The sequence below is a fragment of the Boleophthalmus pectinirostris genome, unplaced genomic scaffold, assembly GCF_026225935.1.
Source record: "Boleophthalmus pectinirostris isolate CB_2022bp ecotype Guang Dong unplaced genomic scaffold, ASM2622593v1 HiC_scaffold_3, whole genome shotgun sequence".
Taxonomy (NCBI): domain Eukaryota; kingdom Metazoa; phylum Chordata; class Actinopteri; order Gobiiformes; family Gobiidae; genus Boleophthalmus; species Boleophthalmus pectinirostris.
The window spans coordinates 17,994,299-18,021,605 of NW_026571299.1; the positions used below are offsets into that span (position 1 = coordinate 17,994,299).

The 27,307-nt window shown below is 36.7% G+C and overlaps 2 protein-coding genes and 1 pseudogene across 2 annotated transcripts in view; all 3 read right to left on the reverse strand.

The window, feature by feature from the left end:
- Nucleotides 1–1,786: 1,786 nt before the first annotated feature.
- camk1ga (calcium/calmodulin-dependent protein kinase IGa) lies at nucleotides 1,787–7,848 on the reverse strand. The gene is made up of 10 exons (XM_020930945.2): nucleotides 7,763–7,848; nucleotides 6,309–6,434; nucleotides 5,832–5,906; nucleotides 4,867–5,005; nucleotides 4,663–4,786; nucleotides 4,062–4,137; nucleotides 3,855–3,967; nucleotides 2,862–2,940; nucleotides 2,672–2,759; nucleotides 1,787–2,113 (listed from the first exon to the last, which is right to left on the reverse strand). The coding sequence occupies exons 1-10, from the start codon at nucleotides 7,846–7,848 to the stop codon at nucleotides 1,787–1,789; spliced, it is 1,233 nt and encodes a 410-aa protein (XP_020786604.1).
- A 2,297-nt stretch (nucleotides 7,849–10,145) lies between these two features.
- LOC110165756 (laminin subunit beta-3-like) lies at nucleotides 10,146–26,917 on the reverse strand (annotated as a pseudogene).
- A 70-nt stretch (nucleotides 26,918–26,987) lies between these two features.
- LOC129410989 (laminin subunit beta-3-like) overlaps nucleotides 26,988–27,307 on the reverse strand; it is an 8,262-nt gene continuing 7,942 nt past the window's right edge. Inside the window, exon 12 of the mRNA XM_055160305.1 lies at nucleotides 26,988–27,039. Coding sequence (XP_055016280.1) covers nucleotides 26,988–27,039 — 52 coding nt within the window. The remainder of the gene's footprint in view (nucleotides 27,040–27,307) is intronic.

A 27,307-nucleotide genomic window follows, 5' to 3' on the forward strand; every position in this document is an offset into this window, starting at 1 on the left:
TATTTATCCATCTATCTAAACACACTTTGTACTGGAAACAGCTTTGACTCATGGGACGCGCATAACACATAATATATAATACCAGTCAAACATTTGGACTAATCATCAGTGTGTTTCCACTTTCTACATTTAAGATATATTCAGAAGACATCAAATATATATATATATATAAACAACAAAGCAAAAGGTGGATAATTTGAGGATTTTGTTATTAAATATACAAAAAAGGTGAATTATTTAACTTTTATTTTCTTTGCTAGATAATTTCATACATCATACTTCATATATTTGATGTCTTCTGCATGTATAGAAAATGTCAAAAGTAGTAAAAAAAAAAAAAACACTGAATGAAAGGGCGAGTCTAAACGTGAATAGCACTTACAGAAACACAAGTCAGACAGGTTTTGTTCCAATATTCACTTTTATTTTATATTTTAAAGAAATACACTTTTATTTTCCTGGATCAGCCCACATACAGTTTTCATGTACATGTCTATTACACTTTACTTGCATATTTTTACTGCATCAGAGACAAAAAGAAATGTGTATAGCATTCACATAGAGAGAATGGAGAAAACACTGCACTGCCAGCAGTTACAATACAAACAGATCGGCATCATTACAGCTTGTGGCACTTGAGAAAAACAATAATGAAGAGATAAATACATGACATATAAAGTAGCAAAACCTTTAAATAAAAGTATTGCAATATTTTGTTTTGTCATTTACAAAGAAAAAATATATGTATATATAAACACTTTGACATGAGGAAATAGCTTTCAACTGGCCAACTGTGAGCGGCCCCAAAATCTGAAGAAAAACAAAATAAAAAATAAAAGTGTCAAATAAGCACAGGCAATATCAAAATCTTTTTAACACTTACCTCAGAATGGACTGCATTTATATTTAGGTTACATCAAGGAGCACACTCCAGACTGTGGTGTCAAGTCTTTCCTATAACAGCAATAAAAAACAGTTGTCAATTCAGTTATTATAATCATATACAGTATGTTTGTAATTTTCATTGTTGCCAAGCTTTGAATTTCCTTCTGGATCAATAAAGTATTTATTTATCTATTGTCACTGAGTTTATTATTTTAGCAGTGGGCAAAAAAGAAAAAAACATTTAACAGTTTTTCAAGTCAGAGTAAAGATCACAATTCATATATCCTGTTTAAAAGTGCACTAAAGCCATTTACAGAGACACTTCACTCTGATTGGTTAACTCCACCTGTCACTCAGTCACAGAATTAGAGAGGTCGTCTAATTAGATGAGTGGGAGGGGCAAGTGTGCGTATTTGAACATGAGGCTGTTGATGATATTACCAAAATAGAAATTGCATAAGAGATCGGAACACAATTTTTAATCACCCACCTGGCTTATAATATCCTTTAAAAAAACTAAAATTGCAAAACAAAACGATTAAGCTATAGGCTGTATATAAATGGACATAGCTAACCCTCTAACCAGATAAGAGGTGTTCATGTGGGCACTTCCAGTTCCATCAACTCCAATTCACTTTACATTGGGAAATTGTCATTTTGGTATTAACCCGCTCTACATGATCCCGGTGTTTTTATTTCTCTAGTTTGTAAGTAAATAAATTCCTATTTCTAATACGGACCTGACTCCAAATTCGCTCTTATAACTGCTAGCCCTGTGAGGTTCATTTGACTGGAGCTGAAAACTATGGGTGACATTGCACTCCATTAATCTACTTATTACAGAGTCTATGATTTAAGCCTACATATACAGATGAACACTTAGCTGTTTTATATATCAATCTTACATTTGCGAAGCCTGGTAGGTGGTGTCACTTTCAGAATAAAAGGAGCGGATCTCACGGGACATCTCTGGAGACTGGCACTGTCCTCCCGGTTCACTGTTTGTAGTTCTGAGCGGGGGACACAGACTTCTGCTCGGCTCGTTACCAGACTGATGACCAGTCACCATGTTACCATTAGGATCAGTATTGACTGGGATGCGGAGGGGGTTCTGGGAGGAGTTCTGGACCACTATTTGAGGTAGGGATTCCGCAGTGGGAGAGGGTTCACTGCGAGATAACTGTAGCTTCTTCATCTGGTGGATGGCTGAGGTAGCATTGAAGGCTTGCTAAGAACAAAAGACAGAAGGAGACACATTATATTTTCATCTATAATTCCTTGACGCTCTTTAGTATGTGGAAAATATGTTCAGTAATTATTGGATAAACATATTGTCTGTCACCCCCTAGCAACTTGGATCAGAATGATTTACAATCTACAATCAATACATCTATTTGTTGGTAAATACATTTAAATGCTTATCAATGTACGTGTCACAACAGAGATCCCAAACCTTTGTTATCTTAAGGACTGGAAATAAACATAACATTTTTCAGGGACTGGTGAAAGGGGGTGGGGCAAGTAATAATACCACAGAATGCATACAGCTCTAACCATACTTTGAAAAAAACGGTCTGAAGCAGAAGTGAGTGAAATATATAAAGTGGTAGACTTTAAAAAGAAGTAAAACTCTTTATTGGCCTTGTTTTGGGCCCTAGACAGATGGTTGGGGACCCCCTTGTTATGACATTGCTTGACAGCACTGTAGGTGGCAGTGACTGTAGTGTACATTGTTGCTTTACTTTGGTCCTTTGCGTGAATGATTGTTAGCAGCAAACCCACTTACTTTCCATTTTGATTTGGCAAAGTTCCTCTCCATTTGTTCACAGACAGAGTGATAAATATCCTGGTCTTTGGCTGTGTCTCCGGCGATCCTGCAGAGAGAGCCAAGAGTGAGACACAGTTTCAAAACAAGCACTAAGAGAGATGGCAAATAAACAGAACCTAATCTATCCTAACCTAAAATGGGCACTCACCATGGGTGTCTGAGGGCCTCTTCTGTGTTGAAACGCTTTGCTGGATCCTTCTCCATCATTTTCCTGATGAACTCTTTGGCTGTGGAGGACATTTTTAGACAATGGGTGCATGGCTACTAAGAGTCAGATAATCATATAACACAATTATTAGAGCTGATTATTGTAACAGTATCTGAAAGTACAATGAAGCTGAATCTTTAAAGTTTTCTCTTTCATTTTTATTTTTGCCACATTAGTTTCCCACTTTTGTGCATAATTTTCCTTGTCTAACCTGGAATAACTAAACTGTAAACTAAATTAACAATATGTATTCATAAGGTTTGAAACAAGCATTACACTGACAGAGGATGGTGTTACTATAATCCCATTCACTAAACGTGCCTTTATTGTATAGTTTCCCATGTGTTTAATGTTACTTTTCTTTGTTTTGACCACTGGACCATGACTCTCACCATCTTGGTATGAACTTGTTTTTTTAGGTTTGAACAGTACTTCTAACTTCTAACATGTACCCTAATAGGATTTGCTCTTGCGATTCTAGTCCTAATCCAGCAGGTCAGGTCTGTTACATCAGCAAAGACTCCAGCTATATCAGGCCTAAGGTCATATCTAATCCCTGATGCTATTTTCAAGCTTTGCAGGTCAACCATTTTTCATGCTGTACTTAAAGCTGCACTGTGTCACTTTGCTGGTGGAGGGTCCGCAATTTCTTGACTCTGAAGATATGTTTTGCTTTGCCAAGAATGTTCAGCAGCATGGCATTAAACATATCTATCACTATGGAGACAAGCACGTATGCCACCGAGCCAAGTTACCCATGGAGAGGTAATTAATTAGATGAGTTTAATGCCATTCTGTGGAACATTCGGATAGATTGTACTGATTAGTATGCTTCTGATTGTATTAAATAGAAACTCATTATTTAAATCAATATTGTAAAAAGCTAAAATGGTTACACAGATAAGCAAGTTGGTCTAACACTACAGTAAGTACCTGATTCAGAGATGTCATCCCAAAATGGAGAATGAAAAGCATACTCTGCCCTCATTATCTTTGAAAACAAACGCGTTTCACTGTCCTCAAAGAACGGAGGGTAGCCACACAACCTGCAACACAATGTTCAAGTATTACATCACACAGAAGTACAAAAGAAAATACAATGTAAGTAACTAGATCTATGAAAGAATAATGAATTTCTACAGAATATAAGTGATGACTCCAATAGACCAACAGTCCACTGCTTTGCTGTAGGGCTTCTGGGCCAAAACTTCTGGAGCTAAAAAAACAAAACAAAAAACAAAACATAAAATAAGGAAAATATATTAAACATATAAAATAATATGAACACTCATCCTCCCTTAAAAAATCCAGGTGTTTTAGGAAGCCTGCACCACTTTTAATTAGCTTTTATTTAACCATACAATAAGGGGAAATTGTGTTTTGCATGTGTGAGAACAATACAATATCACAGGGTTACAAAACTATTAATATTAGTACAACAAATATCACAAAGTTAATTAGAGACACATAGATGTGTCTGATATTTGAACTTTTTAGTCTTAAATCTCCAGCAAAGAGCAATATTTTGTTTGAGCTAACCAGCTGTCTAAAGAAATTTGAAGAATTTAGTATGAAGAGGGTTTGTTGACAGGGTTTGTAAATGAGTTTGTAGTAAATCCAAATTATATACTGAATTTATTTGAATTCTGAACAATTGGTATTGGCATTGGTTAATAAAAAACACATATTTCAGTTGATTTCCACTATTAATATTATGAAAAGTCACAGAGACCCTACTGACCCACATATCCTGGAGTTCCACAGGCTGTAGACATGACGCCGTGCTCCACCGTCTTAGACAGCCCAAAATCACTGACCATAATTTTGGCATTTTCGTCCGAGTTGAAGTACAGCAGGTTTTCTGGCTGTGTACAAAATGTGGAACAATGTAAGAAATGATAGCCAACGATAAAGGAGCAGAAATGTTTTGTATGTTTTGTTTTACCTTGAGGTCACGGTGTACAATGCAGTTTTGGTGCAGATAACTGACCGCCTGGAGCACCTGTTTGACCACTGAGCTCGCATCCTTTTCTGTGTACACACCTTTATCGACAATCCGATCAAACAGTTCCCCTCCTGATACCCTGTAATTAATAAGTAATAATAAAAAGTCAAAATACAGGATTCAGAAGATTACACTTTTGCAGTTCAACAACACTAACAGGACTTCAGCTGAAGCACTATACACAGACTGTATATAGAAGTGGACTAAGGGAGTGTGACGACACTCATAGTGTTTGGCTCCAGTAAAACAAACCTCACAAGATTAGCAGTTATAGGAGCAAATTTTGAGTCATATTAGGCCATATTAGAAATATTAATTTATTTACAGATAAAAAAAAGGGGGGTAAAAATTAACATTTTGATTTGCAGCAATTACAGAGAGAGGGGTGACAATTTTTCAATGTAAAGTCAATTGAAAAAAGCTGATGGAGCCACCATGAGCACTTCCTATTTGGAACATGGCGGCTAGTGGGTTTGCTATGGGCATTTAGATAAACTATGGTATATATAATGCAATAGCTTTATATCAATGAGGCCATAGTCATATTTCTTCTTGTACATGAAGTGTATACTAGGTTAGCATTTTGATTTACTATATTGTTTTCATTAAGTTTTTTGATACTATTACTATTCAAGATAATGTATTTGTATTACTATTCTATTTGCTCTTTGTTCCTTGTTTCCTACTTTTGTGGGTCAATAAACTTTTTCTACATCAAAATTCACAAATATTGAGAACTTTTTTTAAATTTGAAACGTGAAATAGCTTTGTCAAGCAAAATTACTATAATAACAACATTCCAATAACATGTTAAATAGATACATTGTCTGAAATTAATACTGGATAACTTACAGCACTATTCAGACCTTTCAACAAAACAATAAAAAGTAATTGTCTACACTTACAGTTGCATGACGAGGTAATAGTGTGTCCGGCTCTCATAAAAGTCCTCTAGACCGATAACGTTCTCATGCTTGATTCTGAAATGTGAAAAGTGAGAAATTGTGTTAAAGATGCACTGTGTAACTTTTTGGTTGGGTTCTGTCACTTGCTTGTTTCTATGGATATGTCATTGCTCTCTACCTGGAATGTTCCACAGTATGACATTAAATAGCTCTATCTTACATTTATTCAATTACAGTTGGTTTTATTGCTAAAAAAAAAATAAACCTAAAAGAAACAAGAATTCCGACTATGAGTGGGGTTGCCTCTCCACAGATCTGGCCTGTAACTTAGTCTGTTTTGGTTTCCATGAAGATAGAAAGACGTAATATCATACTATGACAAAGACAAAGCAATAACATCTCCATGAAGGCAACTACTTGACAGACCCTCCACCAGAAAAAGTTACACAGTGCATCTTTAAAGAATAAGCAATTTACCTTTTCAACACATTGATTTCATTTTCCAGGTTGCTGTGAGCCAGATGCTTCTTTCGGAGACATTTGAGAGCAAATAATTTCCCTGTGGCTTTCTCTCTCACCATATAGACTTCAGAAAAAGACCCTCTGTAAATATTAAAACAGGATTATTATTGTAAACATGATGGAACACAAGAGAGACGTGAGGGTTTGGCGATAAAATTAGAGAACGGTTAATCTGTAGCACTGGTGTACATTTCAAGATATACAATAACTGATAATGAACATAGTTATGATCTTGTGCAGTGGTTTTCAATATTTTTCACATAGAGTAACAACCTTATACTGTAGCATATCTGACTTCCGAAATGCCACCAGATCTAAACCAGGTCTGTAACATGACAGTTTAAAAAGTGGTTGTGTTCAAATATCTTAAATGGCAGATATTAACTGATACTAAATCTAGTACAAAAACTAGATACTATCAATACGGAAAAAATATATTTTTTAATAGTTTTGACCTTAATCGTGACCTATATCAGAATTAGAACAGGACCACAGGACAGTATCATAGAATCAAGTATAATTTTGTTTTTAAAATTACATTTACATTACATTACATCAAAATTGGTATTGCACCTTTCTCTTAAAGTTAAAATCTAGTTTGAGATTTTAGTATTGTGACAATGCTAATCTGTGGCCAAGATCAAAATGTAAATAAAACTGTTCTTAATTTGAACAAAACCAGAACTGTAGATGATCGTGAGTACCACCACAAGGAGGCTGGATATCAAGATACTTCTACACCACAGTTTGAGAACCACTAAACTAGTATACTGTGCGTTCCTCATGGTTGTACAGAAGCACCTGGCCTTTCCACATGCGCACATCCCTTGCAGTACACCTGTAGAGGAACGCTCAGACTAATCCAATAATGAAGTAGTGTCAGGATGTTCCCTCAAAGCTATGACGTCAGCACTCACAACAGAGCACACGCACCACTCTCATTCACAAACAACTAAGCTGCTTTCTGCCTCTACACACCTGATTCTTGTCCTGGTTTTATTTGAAAGGGGAAAAAAAAAAAAAAACACTATACTGTACAGTGTAACGGTTGGAAAAATGCTCCTCTGGGAAACATTTTCATGTGGTTGTGAACAAATTTAAATTAAGGCAGATGATTGTTTTGTAATGAAGGTATTTTTTGGTCCAGGTCAGTATTTCAAAATGTATAAGAAAAAAACTGTATGCTATGCGCCGTTTCAGATGACATCACAACATTTATACTAACTGTATTTAACACTGATGCGGGGCACCTAAAATTAATACGGTTCTAGGATCTAGTTACTAATAGGTTCAAGTTGTCAATGTAAATTTCTCAGTACTATCAGTTGGAAAAACTGTCTCTTGCCCTCCATCTGAGAGTTTAACATCATTACATTATAGAATCTGAAAACTATTTCTCTAGAACTTACGTTCCCATTTTGGCCTTGAAGTCAAAGACATCTTTGATGTTACTGATGCTTTTCTTCCAGCTGCAAATGATTTCTTTCCGCCCCATTTTGGCTCTGATGTTACAGCAGACTCCTGCAGGAAATACAATAAACTATTTTACTGTGTCAGAATTGTGTGCATACAGGCCTTGTTTCTTAGTGTGTTTGTTCATGTGATATAAACTAAACACTGAAGAAAAAAAAAAAAGAAATACATCATGCCTGAAGGTTGAGACAAGGTATATGTTCTGTTATGTAAAGCTGCCCTTACCTGCTTTTAAAGCCCTGCTCCTATCACTTACACAAGACCCAGGGCAGCAAGTGATTAGACAGATAAATAGCACTGTTGAGTTAATCTGATGTGCTTGGGTCCTCAATCATAGTTTACTGCCTGTACCTTCTCAAAAATGTCTCATATTTTCAAAAATCTCATCAAAGAAAAAAACTCTTCACTTTAAAAGTCATAAATTTGGTGATGATGCTCAAAAATCTAGTTATAGTTTGTCACAAAATAAAACATAAAAATCTTCACAGAGTTGTATCATAGATTTAGCCCTAGTCTATAATCTGCAAACTAATGCATGCAAAAATATATTAAGATGCAATTTAATGTACTGTCAGTCATATACTATTCTGCATAATCTTATTCATGACAACTATGTCATAGGAATGATTGCTAAAGACTTGACACAAACATAAAATTGAGTTGCCTACCTGGGAGCGGTGATGTCCTGCTGGGTTGAGGTTCCTGGATGAACCTGACCACTCTGGAGCTCTCATCTGCTGAAGAGGCAGAGAGGCGGAGCTGCAGTGGACACCACATGACACAGCCTCTGTGTTCTAAATACAAACATGTTCAACATGTGAGGGCTCAGAGCTGACAATCCCTTGGGTGTACTCCGATGATGTTTTCAATGTGTTTTTCAATGTATATTTTGCAAATGCCCTTTAGGCTACTTTTTTTTTTAACCCCTGACAGCCCTCTCTCCCTGCACAAGAATTCAAATGTGTATGCACTTTGTGTATACACAAACGGTATATAAATATCTGTTTCTTCTTGAATAGTAGGCTATAACTTCATAGGAGAGGAAGAGATATGGGTTTCCTGATGGGCAGTTGTTAGCCATTACAAACGTAGGCTGTAACGATACAATGTGTAAAATGAAGTGCACACACGCCCCTTAAAACCTGTTAAGCCATTTAATGCAAAAGTTTAAATCTTAATGCAGCAGCTGGAAATTTAAAGTTTTTCTAGCTCCTGAAGGCACATAGATCTCTGTTGCTTTATTAATATGTTATACGAGGATGGTTCCATTTGACCAGTGACACCTGCATTGATACCTGTGTGTAAATCAATGCAAACGTAGGAAAAGCCCAAACAAATCTATACATCTGTGAACAAAATGCTTAAAATAAATGTATATGCGCCGTAGGTTTGTGTAATGCGTAGGAGCTTCTCCTCTTCTCTCATTGGCTAAACGAAACAAAGACGTCGCTACGTACGCGCCTGCGCTCCCTTCTATGATCAGTAAAATCTTTGCGCGCTTTGACGCAATTGAAAATTTGATCAACACCAGAAGTGACTGCATCGAAAAACGACTTACCAGCCTGGAGGAAAAGTTTGGAAAATTGACCACGGACTTGTCGGAGGTAACCACACGAGTGACACAACTAGAACAGAAAGTTGCAGTGCTGGAGAAACCTGTAAAAGAGGCACAAAGACGCATGGACGAAATCGAGACATATACAAGAAGATGGAATCTGAGGCTGACAGGAGTACCCGAAACCGATCAGGAGGATGTGCGCGCCAAGGTGATCTAAATCTGCCAGGAGGTCGTTCCTGACATGAAAAACAAGCAGTTTTTTCACTGTACTGAGCTCCAGTCTACGGCCCTCGATCGACCCCCTGCTTCATCTGTGTTTAGAAATGTGGCCCGTGATGAAAAAAGTTTGGACACCCCTGGGTTAGAGGGTTAGCTATGTCCATTTATATACAGCCTATATCATAATTGTTTTGTTTTGCAATTTTAGTTTTTTTTAAAGATATTATAAGCCAGGTGGGTGATTAAAAAATGTGATCTGATCTCTTATGCAATTGCTATTTTGGTAATATCATCAACAGCCTCATGTTCAAATACGCACACTTGCCCCTCCCACTCATCTAATTAGACGACCTCTCTAATGCTGTGACTGAGTGACAGGTGGAGTTAACCAATCAGAGTGAAGTGTCTCAGTAAATGGCTTTAGTGCACTTTTAAACAGGATATATTAATTGTGATCTTTACTCTGACTTTAAAAACTGTAAAATGTTTTTTCTTCTTCTTCTTTGTCCACTGCTAAAAAATAAACTCAAAGTGACAACAGATAAATAAATAGATACTTTATTGATCCTGAAGGAAATTCAAAGCTTGGCAACAATGAAAATTACAAACATACTGTATATGATTATAATAACTGAATTGACAACTGTTTTTTATTGCTGTTATAGGAAAGACTTGACACCACAGTCTGGAGTGTGCTCCTTGATGTAACCTAAATATAAATGCAGTCCATTCTGAGGTAAGTGTTAAAAAGATTTCGATATTCCCTGTGCTTATTTGACACTTTTATTTAGTTTTTCTTCAGGTTTTGTGGCCATTCACAGTTGGCCAATTGAAGGTTATTTCCTCATGTCAAAGTGTTTATAAATACTTTTTTTTTTCTTTGTAAATGACAAAACAAAATATTGCAATACTTTTATTTAAAGGTTTTACTACTTTATATGTCATGTATTTATCTCTTCATTATTGTTTTTCTCAAGTGCCACAAGCTGTAATGATGCCGATCTGTTTGTATTGTAACTGCTGGCAGTGCAGTGTTTTCTCCATTCTCTCTATGTGAATGCTATACACATTTCTTTTTGTCTCTGATGCAGTAAAAATATGCAAGCAAAACGTAATAAACATGTACATGAAAACTGTATGTGGGATGATCCAGGAAAATAAAAGAGTATTTATTTAAAATATAAAATAAAAGTGAATATTGGAACAAAATCTGTCTGTCTTGTGTTTCTGCGCTATTCAAGTTTGGACTCGCCCTTTCAATCAGTGTTTTTTTTTTTTTTACTACTTATGACATTTTCTATACATACAGAAGACATCAAATATATGAAGTAAAATGTATGAAATTATCTAGCAAAGAGCAAAAATAAAAGTTAAATAATTCACATTTTTGAATATTTAATAACAAAATCATCAAATTACCCACCTTTTTCTTTGTTGGGAAAAATGTAATTGATTGGAATTTACTTTTTTCTTTCATAAATAATTTCATATATTTGATGTCTTCTGAATATATCTTAAATGTAGAAAGTGGAAACAAAGCACTGAATGATTAGTCTAAACGTTTGACTGGTATTATATATGATGTGTCCCATAAGTCAAAGCTGTTTCCAGTACAAGTTGTGTTTAGATAGATAGATAAATAATTTATCCCGAAGATAATTAATAAAGTTTAGGGTCCTCAGGCTTGGCAAACGCGGAGCTCGTGGGCTCTTTTTCGCAGTTGAGCAAGAAGGTCACTGAGTTTGGTATCAAGGCCCTCCAGCATGCTAGACTTCGCAATGATTTCGTCTTGGAGCTGTCTGATGGAATCTGCTTTACCTGCGAAAGACAAAAAAACATTAAGCTTACCATCCAAATCTTCTGGTAATTTATGGCAGTGTATGAGCCACTTGGTTCATTGCTTGGAAATATCCTAAAAATCTTATTGATACATTGCATTGACATCAAGGAGCCTGTGATTAATACGAGCGTTCATGGGAAGCGATATTGTGACTGTATATTTTATTTACATGTGAGACATTTAACTGCACAAATTATCTCACCTGTTGTAGTTCCAAACAAATCAACACTTTCTGGTCAGATGATGGTGAATTGTAAAATAAAGCTCAGATTAAGTCTAAGTTGAGTAACAGAGCTTTTAACAGAGCAGTGCCTACAGTTAGCTTCACCCCCCCAAGGACATTTATAATTAAAGATACAAACTTACCGTCCAGTGCTTTGAACATGTGGTCGGTGGTGTTGGCCAGAGCCACGGCGTCTTGTTGAAGTTTCGTCAGGCGTGGCCCTAAATCGGCTGCATCACCACCAGGTGCACTGGTAGCTGCTTTGGCTTTAAGAGTCTCCAGCTCTTTCTCCAAGGTCTTCATGTCCTATTAGAAAAAACAAGACAGTTAGCAGAGATACAGCATACAATAGCTAAGTCATACACATTTATATTTATCTACTACATTGTTGCTGTTCACGCAGTGATTATGACAAAAAATATTTTTTATCTAATAGAGGACTCTGATCTATGTTATAATGTTGTTTCCTCATCAAAACCATACCGGGAGTTGTGTTTTGTTTCATTCACATGTTTAATCCACAAATCCTGCATATTTAGTCTTGGTTCTTCTCTCAAATGGAAAACCCTTTGCTCCACTTTGTGATGTCATGTGGTAATAAAGTAAGTGCTCCACTGTGTTGGAAACTTGAAAACTACCACTTCATGACATCACAAAGTGGAACATTGCATTTTCAGCTTTGGAGATGTAGACAAACTAATAATAAAGGATTACTCAAACATGTGTGAATAAAAGAAACACAACTCCAGGTATGTTTTTGATGTGGTAAAAACAGTCCAACAAGCTCACAATAGTCCATTTTGCAAAACACAGTACCTTTAAGATTTTGGTCTAACAGAGGACAGTTAACACCTTATGTTAGTAAGAATATACTAGTAAGTGTACTGCTGTCCATAATGTGAATGCCTCTAATTTGCCACCTCACCTCAGCTGTAGTATTTGCCTTCTCCTCTGCTTGATCTGCCTTGTCCTGAGTATCCAGTGTGTTCTGTCTTGCTTCATCCAGCAGATTTTTGAGCTCGTCAAGGTTGGGTTTTAATGGTTTTAGTAATACAGAGGCATCATCCAAAGCCTTCTCTGCTGGTGTCAGCTGCTCCTTTACCTAAGCAGTACAAGAAGGACATTAAAATATAGAAAAGAAAATCAGCAATAAATCCACATTTGCTCTGATCCTTGTAGCGAAAGGTAGACTGACCTTGGTGATGTTGTTGGTGAGGTTGTCTATGAGATCCAGGCTATCCTGGAGCTTATCTTCCAGGTCTGACAGAGATTCTTCCATGTGTCTCATCCCATCCACCAGGCCATCCACATCTGCCTTCACTCCTTTGGCTGTGTCCCTGTCCACAAAGAAACAAATGTTCAGCACTCACATTCATGGTCCTACTCCATAACACAGATAATGATTCATACATTAAAGGTGCACTGTGTAACTGTGTTAAGAGTCCATCACCTGCTTGATTTTATGGATGTCATTGCTCTGCCTGGAATGTTCCACAATATGTTATTTAACAGCTCTACATTTACTTACATTCATTAAATTGCAGGTGGTTTTATACCTCAATAATACCTAGGAAAACAGGCATTCTGACTGTGAGTGGGGTTACCTCTAAAGATCTGACCTGCAGCTTGGTCTGATTTGGTCTAGTCTATACTGTGAAATATTCCAGACAAAGCAATAACATATCAGAAAAGCATTTGATGGACCCTCTTTCAGAAAAGTAACACAATGCACCTTGTAAAAAAACAACCAAAAAAAAAAAAAAACATGATTATATAGGAGGAAACAGCACATTTATCTGCATGAAACAATACTATCTACAGTAGTGGAAAGTAACTTAATATGTGTTCCAAAATATATATGTTCAGAATACTAATCCAGAGTAACTGTATTCTGGTACAGTTACTGTTTTATTTAAGGGAGTTACTTTCCTATTTTAAATATAACATAATGTAACTCAATGTGAAAGTATTGTAATACTTGATACTTTGCAGGGACATCACGCTGAGGGAGTTCTACATGGATGTGCACTGGTGGTAGAATGTTCAGAAGTTACCATACACAATGCACACTAACTACCAAAAAAAATTTAAGATCATCTGAAAACTCAACAAAAAATACAAAACATTTTCAGCAGCCTGTGATCAATACGAGCATTCGTGATCCTGTTTAGGTGTTTTATTTTCAATAAAAAAGGTGAAATTAAAGTCTAATAGAGCTTCAGACACAGCAGTGCCTACAGTTACCATCACACCGCCAGAGAATGTTGATGAGATCAGCTGCAAAGTATCAAATCCAAATACAGCACTTCGACCACGTAACATTTTAATGCATGTACTCAGTTTTCTGTAGCTGAACACATTTTTGAAGTATTCTTCACAACACTGACTTTCTAAAACAGGACATACCGAGCATCCTGTGCCTCTTGGAGCAGTTTCTTTGCTGCCTCCAGCTGGGGCTGGGCTTGGTTGAGAACTGCAGTGCTGTCCGGAAGACTGCTGGCCAGGCTCTTGAGTTCATCCAGCTTTGTCTTTAAATCTTTGAGGCTCACCGGGAGTTTGGCCTTGAGCACCCAGTCACTCACCTCCTGAATGTGAGTCAGGTTGGAGGCGGGATCTGGAACGAGTTGGGAAATTAGATAGACAGCAGACACATGTATTTGTTGTGCATTTAAAGGAACCAATTTACGTTTTTTTCTGAATTATATTTTTCTGAATTATTATTTTATAATGTTTTTTCCTCATCAAAGACATACCTGGAGTTGTGTTTTGTTTCATTCAAATGTTTAACATACAAACCCTATAGATTTAGGCTGAGTTCTTCTCTCACACTGAAAACACTTTGTTCCACCTTGTGATGTCATGTGGTAATACAGGAAGTGCTCCACTGTGTTTTTAAGCTAAAATGAAATTGTTAACTTGTGTGAGATGTAGACAGACTAATAAAAAGAAAAAAAGAATTGCTCAGACTTATGTGAATGAAACAAAGCACCACTCCAGGTGTGTTTGTGATAAGGCAGGAAAGTCAATTTAGTGTAATACAGAACCTTTAATAATAATGAAGGTAATATTTTTTTCAAGGTCCCCACAGCAAATTAAAATGCAATATGCCATCAAACAGTTTGAAAAACACAGTAAAAGTCATTATAAAAAGTGACCATTTGTAATTAGATTGGCCAATGTGGTACCAGTATATTCTCATACACCACCACTAGATGCTGTCTACATTACTGCAGTTTGACAGTGTGTCAGCTTTGGCCTAAAAGAAAAAGACCAGATGGAGATGGGAACAGGTCCTCACATCATCCATCTACTGCTGACAAAAGCTTACAGATGGTAGCTTTAGTGCAATGATAAAAATGTTAAAAGAAGATGAGACATTTGAGAAGAGGGGATGAAAAAGGTATGTCTGGTTACGTTTTGGATTGTGTTATGGATTGACAACTTTGAATGTTACGTGGGAAAGGAATTGCAGAGTCAGGGAGTAGTACTACTAAAAGCTTTGTGCTCCATGGTAACTATGCAAGCATTGAGAAGGTAATGGGTGGTGGATTTACACTGTATTGGAGAAGCTGTACCTGACAGGAAGTCCTTTAGCTCCTTCACCACATCACGGCTCTTCTTTAAGTCCTCTTCCAGTGCATCTCTGGCCTCTTTTATTCTGTTGGTGAGTTCCTCTGCAGACTGTCTCACCTGGTTGGTGCTCTCTTGTGTTTTCTGAAGCTACAGAATAAAACAAAAAGCTGGTGAAACCTGGAGCAGTGCTGTTGGCAGTCGGTCTGTCACAATAACAATTTTTGAAGTACGATTTGTTTGTTGTTATAAAATATCTTCATAAATGTTAATACTGAAGACCAATAATGAAACATGAGCTGAAATTAACTTAAGCAGTACAAATAAACACAATGTACAAATGTGTAAGACTGTGTTGATATGTATATGAATTATTAATGTAATTACTATTTGTGCCAAAAAAAAAAAAGGTATGATAAATATTGACCCCTAAAAGTCATTAAGTAAATTATTGGATGAACAATAAGTCTATACAGTAATTATTGTGACAGATATTACTAGACCAGTGAGATCTGTGTTCTGTACCTTCTTGGCTGTGTCTGATATCTTTTTAGAGAGCACGTCCAGTTTGTCTGTTACTTCTTGGGCATCATCAGTGGCCTTATTCCCCAGACCCAGTGCGCCCTCACAGGGTTTGCCCGGCTCACAGGGGGGCACTTCGTCAGGGGGACACAGCTCCTCCTCCACACACTGCAGAGGCGTGCACGGTTCTGACAGAACTTTACCACACACACCTGACAATGTAGAGACAATGTTAACACCAGATAAAACAGTAAAATAATATTATTGAAAAACAAGACATATGTCTGAGTATTTACTATTAAACTATGTAAACAGGAATATTGTTCTAAAACTGCTTAATGACATAAACAGGTTCAGTCACTTTCTGTTCAAAAGTGCAGAACATCATTGTGAAATTTCTTGGTAGAAAACAGCAGATGTTCATTTTCATTTACATTGTGGAAAAATGGCTACATGACATTTTTAAACTGAATGTAAATGACCCAGAGTCTGGATTCTTTTGAAGGATTACAAGCAAGTAAATTGTGTGTGGACATAAGGGATAGGTGAAAACTGAAAATTTTTGGAGCACTCAAGGTTTGAATGCAGGACAATATACGATTACACAAGCATGCATGAATCAATTGAAATATAAATCTGAATAAGCTAATGATGAGGGAATGTCATGAACAACTCATAAAAGTAAATTTGCCATAATATGTCACTTTTTTCTGATCCTCTCATCACAAATATACCTGGAGTTGTGTTTTGTGTCATTCACACATGTTTTACACACAAATTCTGTATATTTAGGCTGAGTTCTTTCTCCAATGGAAAACACCTTGTGATGTCATGCGGTAATACAGGAAGTGCTCCACTGTGCTTTTAAATTCCATTCAAATTCACTAGAATAATTTGGACAATTTCAGCCCTGGAATTGCAAACCTCTACTGAACAAAAGGTTAAAAAAAAATGCTTCACTTGAAAATGTTTGCTTCATGACATCACAAGGTGGAACAGAGAATTCTGAGCTTTGAAGATGTAAACATATAAAGTATCGCTCATGTCTGAATGAAACAAAACACAACTCCAGGTATGTTTTTGATGAGATAACAACATCTCATTAGAGTCAATTTTGCATAATATAAGACCTTTCAAGAAAAATAAGTAAGACATTTTGCTGGGTACCATTTTGGTCAGAGGACTGAGATCAGGGTTTGAGGCTAAGCTGTTGTTCAGTTGGCTCAGGTCCCTGGTGTTGACGGGCAGCACTTCATCGAGCTTGTCTTTTATCTGTTCTCTAATGTCTGAGGCCTGCTGGATCACTTTCTTAGATGAATTCACATTTCGGGCCGCATCTGTAGATTCGTTATAGGCATTCTTGATGGCAGAGAAAGGCCCTAGGGAAAAAAATATTAGCAAAGTTCATGAGTTTCTTCACAAAACATATAACTTATTTTATTGCCAAAGCTAATAAAAATAGAAATATGAAATTATTTATTTTCTGTTCATATTTTTTAAACATTCTACATGTTATATCAGAGAAATGAAAGTTGAGTGGATTAGTTTAGAATTGTATTGGTTTATAGTTTTTAATGCTGCTATATAGTGCTTAGGGCAATTTGTACATATTTTTGATGCACTGAAAGGATACAATTGTACACTGCAATAAGCATAATGTTCATTGTATTCTGTATTTAGAGTAAAGGTGCACTATGTAACTTTTCGGTTGGGGGTCCACCTTCTTGTTTTTATGGATATGTCATTGTTCTGCTTGGAATGTTCCACAATATGACATTAAGCTAATCTACCTTACATTTATTCAATTACAGGTGTTTTTATTGTTCAGAAATACCTAATAACCTTGTCTGTATTGGACTCCATGATGATAGAAAGGTTTAATGCCATACTGTGAAGCAAGACAAAGCAATAACATCTCCATGGAGAAAAGCAGGTGACGGACCCTGCACCAGAAAAGTCACACAATGCACCTCTAATATATGATTTATGCGAACTTAGATATGACAGATGAACACTTCTTTGAAAAGAGTAAATGTGTTTTTTTTTTTTTTACTGTTCCACAACTGTTCCTTACAATAAGTATGATAATATCTGCTGAAACATCTGTCACCTATAAGTTTGAAATAATGTAAATTGTACCTGTGTCAGTTGGACTGGTTGTGTTAATCAGGTTGTCACTTTTGGTCTTGTATTCCAAATTCAAGGAGTCGAGTAGATCCTGCAGTTTATCCAGCTCTGGTTCCAGATCTGTGTTTTCTCCAAGGGCAATAAGTTATTTTTAACTCTGTCCATCTCTGATCTGTAACAAGACACACATTTACATACTTTTAAATGTTTCAAAGAGGATTCAGACTTATTATTTTCTACTACTAGATACTCTGATAAATGTTTACCTCGAATGACAACAACAAATGTAAAACAAAACAAAACAAAAAACAGTAAATTTGTTTACTTGTGCTTGTACTTTACTTACTTTAGGGTGCATTGTTTACACAGATGCAAACTAGCTCCATTCGGCTAACTCAGGCTGATTTATGTCCAAATGTTTCAAATATGTAAATAAATAAATTCCCAGTCCTCTTTATATCTTTGCTCTTTGCTATTATAGTATATTATATTGTGACATGTGAGCTACTGTGACCAAATAATTTCCCTGGTGGTTCAATAAAGTTTATCTAAGTCTAAGTTTTTATCAAAGAAACCAAACAAATGAATATAATAATAATAATAATAATAATAATAATAATAATAATAATAATAATATATATAGTAGTAATAATGTCTTACTGAAGTTGACCCATCGTGACCTGGCCTTATCGACCTTTATAGCAACAGCTGGTGGGAGTGAGATGGAGTTTTTGATGTTGTTCAGCTGGACTCGAGAGCTTGGATGCGGGGGCCAAAGTCCGGGGATGGTCCAGGGATCCCGGAGGGCCTTAGATTTTGCAGAGCCAGGCTGATGTTCTGTCTTTGGGCGTCAAGTGTGAAGAAGCAGGAGGGGCACGTCTGACACTGGGGGAAGGAGTCACAGCGGTCCCGGCGACAGGTGTCACAGCGTGCACCTGTCACTCCAGGCCGACACAAGCACGCACCTGTCTGTTTATTACAGCCCTCTGGGAAGTGCCCTCTCTGTCACAGTCACATGCTACACAGAAAATAATAAGGTATTACCATACAATAAGTCAATACATTATTATACTCATACAATATTATAACACAAATGATGAAACTATATATTCAAACTATTAAAAATATATTGTTCAATTGAGCTTTAAACATGGAGTCTAAAAAATTGGTATTCTTTTCTAGATAAAAAACATTATTGAAATTATAATCTATGCATGTTTGTAGTGATAAAACTGAGCAAAGGATCATGGTCCAAGTAGTCCAAAGCATTTCAAATTAGTACTACAATTTGATCTATTACTTTACTCACGTTTGCAGCCTCTGTAAGGATTTCCAAACATATGGTTGGCACACTCAGCACATGTTCTGCCTCCAAAGCCTGATCTGCACTGACACTGGCCGGTCTGCTGTTTAGAGCATGAGAGAACACAGGAGTCAACACAAGTTTTAAAAAGTTAAAGAAATGTACACAGTATATTGTGATAATTATGTTGTATATATGTTCTATTACATATTAAGATGGAAGGAAACATTATGGTGGAACACATATATCAAAAACATTCTAATATAGAAAGTATTGTTTTGTAATGTGCAAAATATGAATATTGAAGACACTATTTATAACATTATTATCATAATATTAATTATCTAAATAAATAAACTTGATTTGTTGGTATAATGTGATATTTATGCACAGTTTACAGTCCAACCACCTACTATTTGATGTTTTACAATTTGGACAGATTGCTAAAATATTGTTCACATATCACCATTAACCTTAGCCAAAACAATACTGAGTTATTCATTTTTGTTAATACCGCTCACCCTAATAAAACAAAAAACTGGGATTAGTAATACAAAACCTGTCCACTAGGAGGAGCCATACCTGATCACAGACGTTGCTCAGGGCAGCAGTGGGGTCACATGCACAGGGCACACAGCGTTCAGACCCTGCAGGCCTCCAGAAGCCCGGGGAGCAGGTGTCACACTTTAGCCCAGCGGAGTTAGGCCTGCAGGGGCACTGACCGGTCACTGCATCACAGTTCTGTGACACTGAGCCTGAGGGGAAGCAGGAGCACTCTGCACACAACCAAAGACAAGGGTGGAGTTAGAGTCAACAGGTTAAAATAGCAGAGAAACTCTCCATTTACACTATACACTATTAAACTATAAAGGGCATACACTGCTAAAAATACATAAGTAAACTCTTTCTAAATCAAGCTCATTCTCAGAATTATTTACCATTAAGATTTTTTTCTCTCTTTTTTTAAGAAATTATTTTGTTATTGTTTTGTGAAGTGTCTTTGAGCTTTCTAATGTTACAAAACAATTTTATAATCCTGGTCATGTATAAAGCTGCATAAATCAAGATTATTTCTATTTTCTATTTTTAATGTATGCTAGATACCGTAATAGTTTTTTTGCATTGTAAAAATTCACTGGAGAGAATCTAATTGGTAAGAAAAAATGAGGGCCATGACGGAGATCCACAAAGACAGGTAAATGTTAAAGTGACTGTAGTTGTAGTGTAATGGCACGAGGGCACTCACTGGTGCAGCCCTCTGGATTGGAGGGGCTCAGGTTGTAGAAGCCCAGTTTACAGCGATCACATTCAGGACCCTCCACGTTGGTTTTGCACCGACATGAGCCTGAGGAGTCATCACACTGGGCCCCGTTCACTGTCCCAGCAGCATTGCACGCACAGCCTGCAAAAAACACAGTGAGAGGTTATAATTCATTATTTTTAATTGATAACTCTCTGCACAACATTCACCCTCTAACTCAAAGGTCTGGCGATTGATCTCAGTTTAGGTTATGCTTATTGTCTATGTGCTTTTGGGCAAGACAAGTAGTCTACTAGCAGTGTTGGGAAGTAACGGATTACATGTACCGGAGTTACATAATCAGAGTACAAATTATGAGTAACTGTATTCGGTTACAGTTACTGTTTCAGTGAGTGGTAATTGCATTACATTTACTTTGTTGAAATAAGTGGATTACATGGCGGTATTTTCCTGTTTTTACATTTTGGGCTAAATCCCCCTTTTCTTTTATTTTTTTCCAAAATTCCACTCTTTGCCGGACACTAAACCAGGTCTAAAACCAGGACTAAAACCAGGTCTAAACAAGGTCTAAAACCAGGTCTAAACAAGGTCTAAAACCAGGACTAAAACCAGGTCTAAACCAGGTCTAAACCAGGACTAAACCAGGACTAAAACCAGGTCTAAAACAGGATTTAACAGGACTAAACCATGCTGCGCGGACCGTGTCTCCTCCTCTTCTATCAATAATATTTTTAATACGGTTAAGGAAAAACTGGGCTTTTCATTGTCTTTTAGCAGACAAAACATCTTATGTGAAAATATCCTAGTCTTTGCTTCTCCACAGCAAATCAAGTAATCTAAAGTATTCAGATTACGTTACTCACTTTAAGTAATTTAATGGATTACATTACAAACTACATTTTGGGGTCTGTAATCTGTAATCTGTAGGGGAATATATTTTAAAAGTAACCTTCCCAACACTGTCTACTAGTAGTAGACTAGTAGAAGTAATTTCATGCTGCTAAGTGTGTAGAGTGAATGAAAAAAGTAACATAAAGCTGTTTAAATACTTTAGAAGATGCAATACAAATTTAATAAAATATCAGTTTTTAATGCTGTTTATATTTACAGTAATGTGCGTATTTCCAACATTTATGTCACAGTTCATTCCTATATAATTAACTGGAAAAAGAATGCAAACGTTTTTAGATTTAGATTTTCTGAAGATGTTATTTAAAAAAAATATATCTTAGACAAAAGTAACTGTGACTCACGTATGCAGGCGTCTGGGCGGTCCATCCGGCTCAGGGGGTTGGGCTGGTACCCGGGGGCACACTGGTCACACTTGGGGCCGGTGGTGTGGTGCATACAGTCGATACACACGCCCCCACTGCGGCGCCCGCTCGCCTCATACACCGCCCGGTCAAAACGACAGCGCTGGGCATGGTTATTACACTCACAACCTAAATGCAACCGCAAAGTACAAAAAAACACAAATACATTGTGACAATCCATAATCAAACTACAGACATTCAGACAATTATTCAGACTTTATGCTTATGTAATCATTGAATCCCTTGTTTTTTGTACTTTTATTTATTTTATTTTAATATTTGATTTGATTTATTTTATTTACAGAAAATATAAAGCAATTTACATAGTTTTCTGTACATTTTGCAGAAGGAAAATGGTGGGCACAGACAAACCATAGGCCTAACTTAAAATGTTACAGGATATTCAGTTCTGTTTCCAGTTTTGAAAAAAAAATATATGTGATCTCTCTAGCTTCTACTGAGAGATTTGCTATTTTAAATTGTAAAATTTAGGTAAAACCATAAATTTGAAGACACTTGTCCATTTAACATTTGAAAGTAGACAGAAATCCAAACTGCTACAGTAAGACTAAATGGAGACAGGATATTTTGTTGTTTGCTGAGAAAAAATAAGTAAAACATAAAACTTTGTGATTTGATACTTATGATCACTCAACTGGCATTGGCATTACCTAATGAACACTAATGGCATTAAACAAGAAATATATTATTATTTTAATCAAACTGTCCCTATAGTATGCACCAGAAGGTCATTGAGCTCTGTTCTAAAAGCTCTATGTTGTCTGTGTTTTTTATATGTATTCCAGAAGCTTACGTTTGCATGCGTGTGTGTTTGTCCTCCTCCGCTGCTCTCCAGGGCAGGTCATTGTAAAGGTCTGCACAGCGCTCACAGTTCAGACCTGCTGTGTTTGTGCTGACAGTCACACCGAGAAGGCACCTGGCAACCACACACACACATTTTACAGGCTGTCATTTCATGGATTGCAGGCTACATTCAAGCCAGTTTAGAAAGACTATTTAATTTCAGATGTTGAGTACAGCAGGTCTATATAACTCTGGATCATTCACACCTTTTGTGACTGAATAAAGTCACGTCTTTTTGTTTTAAGATGCTGGGAAGATGTTTCATGTGGGTAGGCCCAATAATTATAGATATCAATTATAAACCTGGACAAACGGTCAGCATTCATGTGACCTTTGCTCCAGCTTAATAGACTCACACTCGCACAATAATACTCAGCAACCTCACTGTTAGCAACACTAGTACTTGTTCAGTTTAACTTCTAACTTCTTTTGTGGAGTCGTGCTAAAATATATCAATATTTAAACAGAAAGCAGTGAACAGAGAGCTGAGGGTGGATGATGTGGATGGTATAAAGTACACAAATAAAACAAATACTTCAGCTTCAGCAAAATATTTCTGTAGGTAGGAGTATTATACCTACAAAAATATCTGGCTAGTCTTTATTTTAATCAATTTGAATTGTTTGTTTGATTTATATTTTACGATTTTAATAAAAGTGACTGTTAGCAATGAGAGTGAACTGAGTAGCATGCTGCTGTGCACAGAGCCTACTTCAAAATAGAAGCAGGTTAGAATGTTAGAGAACCATGTACAGTACACCAAAACTAAAAAACATGTAAATACCTGGACATTGTTAGCGTATGTTGGGTAAGTGTCTGGCAGACATTTGTTAGCATGTCCGTGGCACATGCAGCGTCCCACTACCCTCATCTCCTTCAGAGCAAAGAACCTGCTCAGAGAACGGCCTGGCATCTCTGGCACCTCACCCAACTGGACCAGCTTCACCCTGAGCCCCCGTGAGACCGGAGACTTCTGCCCACAACAGCAATACAAGCAAGTTTCTCACAAATGTTAGATATAATAATTAGTTAGTTATGAAAAAGTGCCTTAAATCTTACCTTCAATCTTCTGGCCTTTGGGAACTGGAACGTACATGTATTGTTCTAAAGGCCGAAAGTTAATCTGAAAGAATGCAATGTGAAATTCAGGGCAGTTCTGTACAGACTACTACTACTAAACCCTAATATATTTCATTTTACTGTAATGTGGTCACAAAAAAATGCTATAAGAACTAAAAATATCCTCTAGGTGATATATAAACACAGCAGTCCACAAGAACGATACTGTATCACCAAATTTAGTATCACAATATCTTGATATTTCAATATTTTTGCACACCCCGAGCCACTAATAGAAATCATCAGGTTCAACAATGGTGAATTTACCTTTTAGATATTTCAACAGAAGGTACAATGTAATCAAAAGGGAAAATGTCTCTTGCCCCATCTAAGATTTTGACATCATCACTTTCTATAATCTGAAACCCACCAATAGCCGTATACCCTAACCAGTAATGGGTGATGTAATGTAATATCATGCTATCAGTACCACCTGGTGATAATAAAAATGTTGTGAATAATCTCTGTATCTGTAGTCACTAGGCCTGTCATGATAACAAATTGTGAACCATGATATAATGCTGCTGAGATATACTGCAATAAACCATAATATTGACGCTACTTTATGCTACTGACACAAAGCAGGATAATCCTAGTTAACCAATTTTAAAAGGCCTGAGCTGCAACAAATAAAATAGCAGAATGAAAATTATTAACCTGAGAAGTTACTTACTCAACAATTTGCAGCTAAAATCTTAAAGTAATACAACAAAAAATAGTCAATATAGTAATTATCGTGACGGGATTAGTAGTTACAAGTACTGAGAGTGAGTGAACTCTAGTTCTGAATACTAGTAAAAGTAGTAAAAAAAAGTCATACTTGGTGATCCCTGTACAGATCACTGCCAATAGGAGGCAGTGTGTAACAGTATATGTCATCCATGTCCATTGGGGTGCTGGTGGGAACTTCAGGGAAAGCAGAGGGACAGTCTGTAGCCATGTAGACATAAGGCTGCCATGTCCTGCCATTATCCAGAGTCCTCTCGATTACTAAAGCCTGAGGGCGAGGACCCTGCAAACAACAGCAGTCACAGAGATATATCAAGCATTAACATTTTTCTTCAGCAAAAATATGCAGAAAATATTAAGTAGAAATTAAATACTAGTGACTATTCTGAAAACATCTTACCTTAAAGTCCAAGACAAGACTGTCAAGTTGGAACAGGCTTTTGAGATCTAGTTGTACTGTGACAGGACTCACTCCTACACAATACAACACAAACAAAAACAGATATTAAAGATCCTACATTAGACAAAATGGACTCTTGTGAGCTTTAAGCCATGTTTTAATGTTGTTACCTCATTAAATCATACCTGGAATTGTGTCTTGTTTCATTCACACATGTTTACGTAATCCTTGATTATTAGTCTGTCCACATCTCCAAAGCTCAAAATACTCTGTTCCACCTTGTGATGTCATGTAGTGGTAGTTTTCTACCTAACAGCTCCTTTAACCTTTTGTTCAGAAGAGATTGACAAGACCACAGCTGAAATTATCCAAATGATTCTAGTGAGGGTGTATGACTTTTAAAAACACAGTAGAGCACTTCCTGTATTACCACATGACATCACAAGGTGGAACAGAGTACTTCCTGTTTAGGAATAGAACTCAACCTAAATATGAAAAGTCTGTGTGTTAAACATGTGTGAATGAAACAAAACACAACCCCAGGTATATGTTTGATGAGAAAACATTATAACATAGATTAGAAAATGATGTAATATGGGCCATTTAAACAACATTTTTAGATTGAGTTTATATTATGGCACCAAACTATGTTGAAATAATAGAAATTGATTTAAAATATTTAAAAAAGCAACCAAGACCTGGAAAAGAATAAATGTCTTCTCAGAGTAAAGCACAGATCCCACCTGGAAGATGAACATTGCCAGTTCTTTGGTTGAATTAGTTTTTCTTGTGTTTTTTAAATGTATTATTGTGTTGTGATGTGTAGATAGAGGATCTGGAGAACACGTCATTACCCACCTTTCTGAGACTGCCACCAGCGCTCAGGTCCAGTGGTGGAGACGATGTCCTGGATGGTGTGGGCCAGCTGACTCTCTGGGTTTCGTGAATCACAAGGACAGCACTTCATTCGCCTCTGCAACATATATACCATATTTCAACTCTGTATTCAGCACAAAACTACAGCCCAGCTTTCTGATGGAACACTAATCATCTGACAAGGAGGAGCTATAAGATTATTAAAAATACCAGTATAAAGAATTACAGCCTATAGTCAATAGGGTGACTTTTTTTAAACATATGTTCAGGGATACCAGATGAACAATAGAAAAAAGAAAAGAAAATAGAAATGTTTATTAATGTAGATTACCCCTAAACTAATAAATAAATAAATAAATAATAATGCCACAGATAGTATACAGTTAAAATCCATTAGTCTTCAAGATCACAGGAGTACTATATTTTAAAGAAATCAATAGTACATAGATAAACTTAACTATCTTCTAGACCATCTCCCTGTGTTAGAAGACTCAGACAACTGACAAGGTTAATTACACTTTTCACAATGGTCCTTGGAATCACCACAATGTTTTCTTGAGAAACTGACCAGAAGCAGGTCAATTAGTGATAGAAAAACTAGGGCCCCAGTGATGTCTTGGTAAGTGAGTTCAGATAGCCCTGTGCACGGAGGCGGATTGTACCTGCTGATAAGGTGTGCAGTAGACCTCAGAGCCTAAGAGGCCACAGGTGGAGGACGCCCAGAGCTGCTGAGTTCTGCCCAGCACCAGGTCTCCACTTGGGGGGTAACAAGCTCCCATTAAGCAACTAGACGTAGCTTGGGACATTGCAGCCACCGCTTCAAAGGAGAAAGTTACACATTACACATTAAGCAATAACATATCATACCACATTAAAGCCATGTGAAACATCTTCTTTGCACTAGTTTATAAAAGTTACTTTCACTACAAACAAACCCTCACATACTGCAGTGATTTTTCGTATGGGTTACATTAACGGGTTGTGTTTTCATAACTAAATACAATGCCTTCCGAAAAGAAAGTAAAACACTTACCTGCTAGAAGAATACAACGAAGTATCATGCTTTTCTGTAGGACAGAGTTTGACTGTCGGAAGTGAGGCTGTAAAAGTGAGCCTCACATGGCGGCTGTTGTTTAAGAACTCCGTCCCACCTGACACACTGTGTGTCAGAGACACACCCTAAAGCTTGCACCCTACACTGGCTGAATCAACAAAAGACCTCAGGAAAACCCATAGTTTATGAAGTCTGAGCCTGGCTCTCGTGGGCCTGGCTGTTCAGGGTTGTGGTCCTTTAAAAAAAATTTTATATTAATTAACTAGTGTTAGTATTAATACGCAGTGGAATTCATGATTTATGTTTAGGAGTCGCTTTCAGAGTGTTATTAAATTGTTATCATTATATATTTTTTACAACAGTGCTTAACACTCATCATGGTCAAACATGCAGTATGTCCTTATTTTGTGTTGTTATGTGTGGTATTTAATGCATGGAGTCTGAATCTCAGAACTTTTTTTTTTTTTTTCCAAATTAGATAAATATAAAAAATGGAAGTGGTC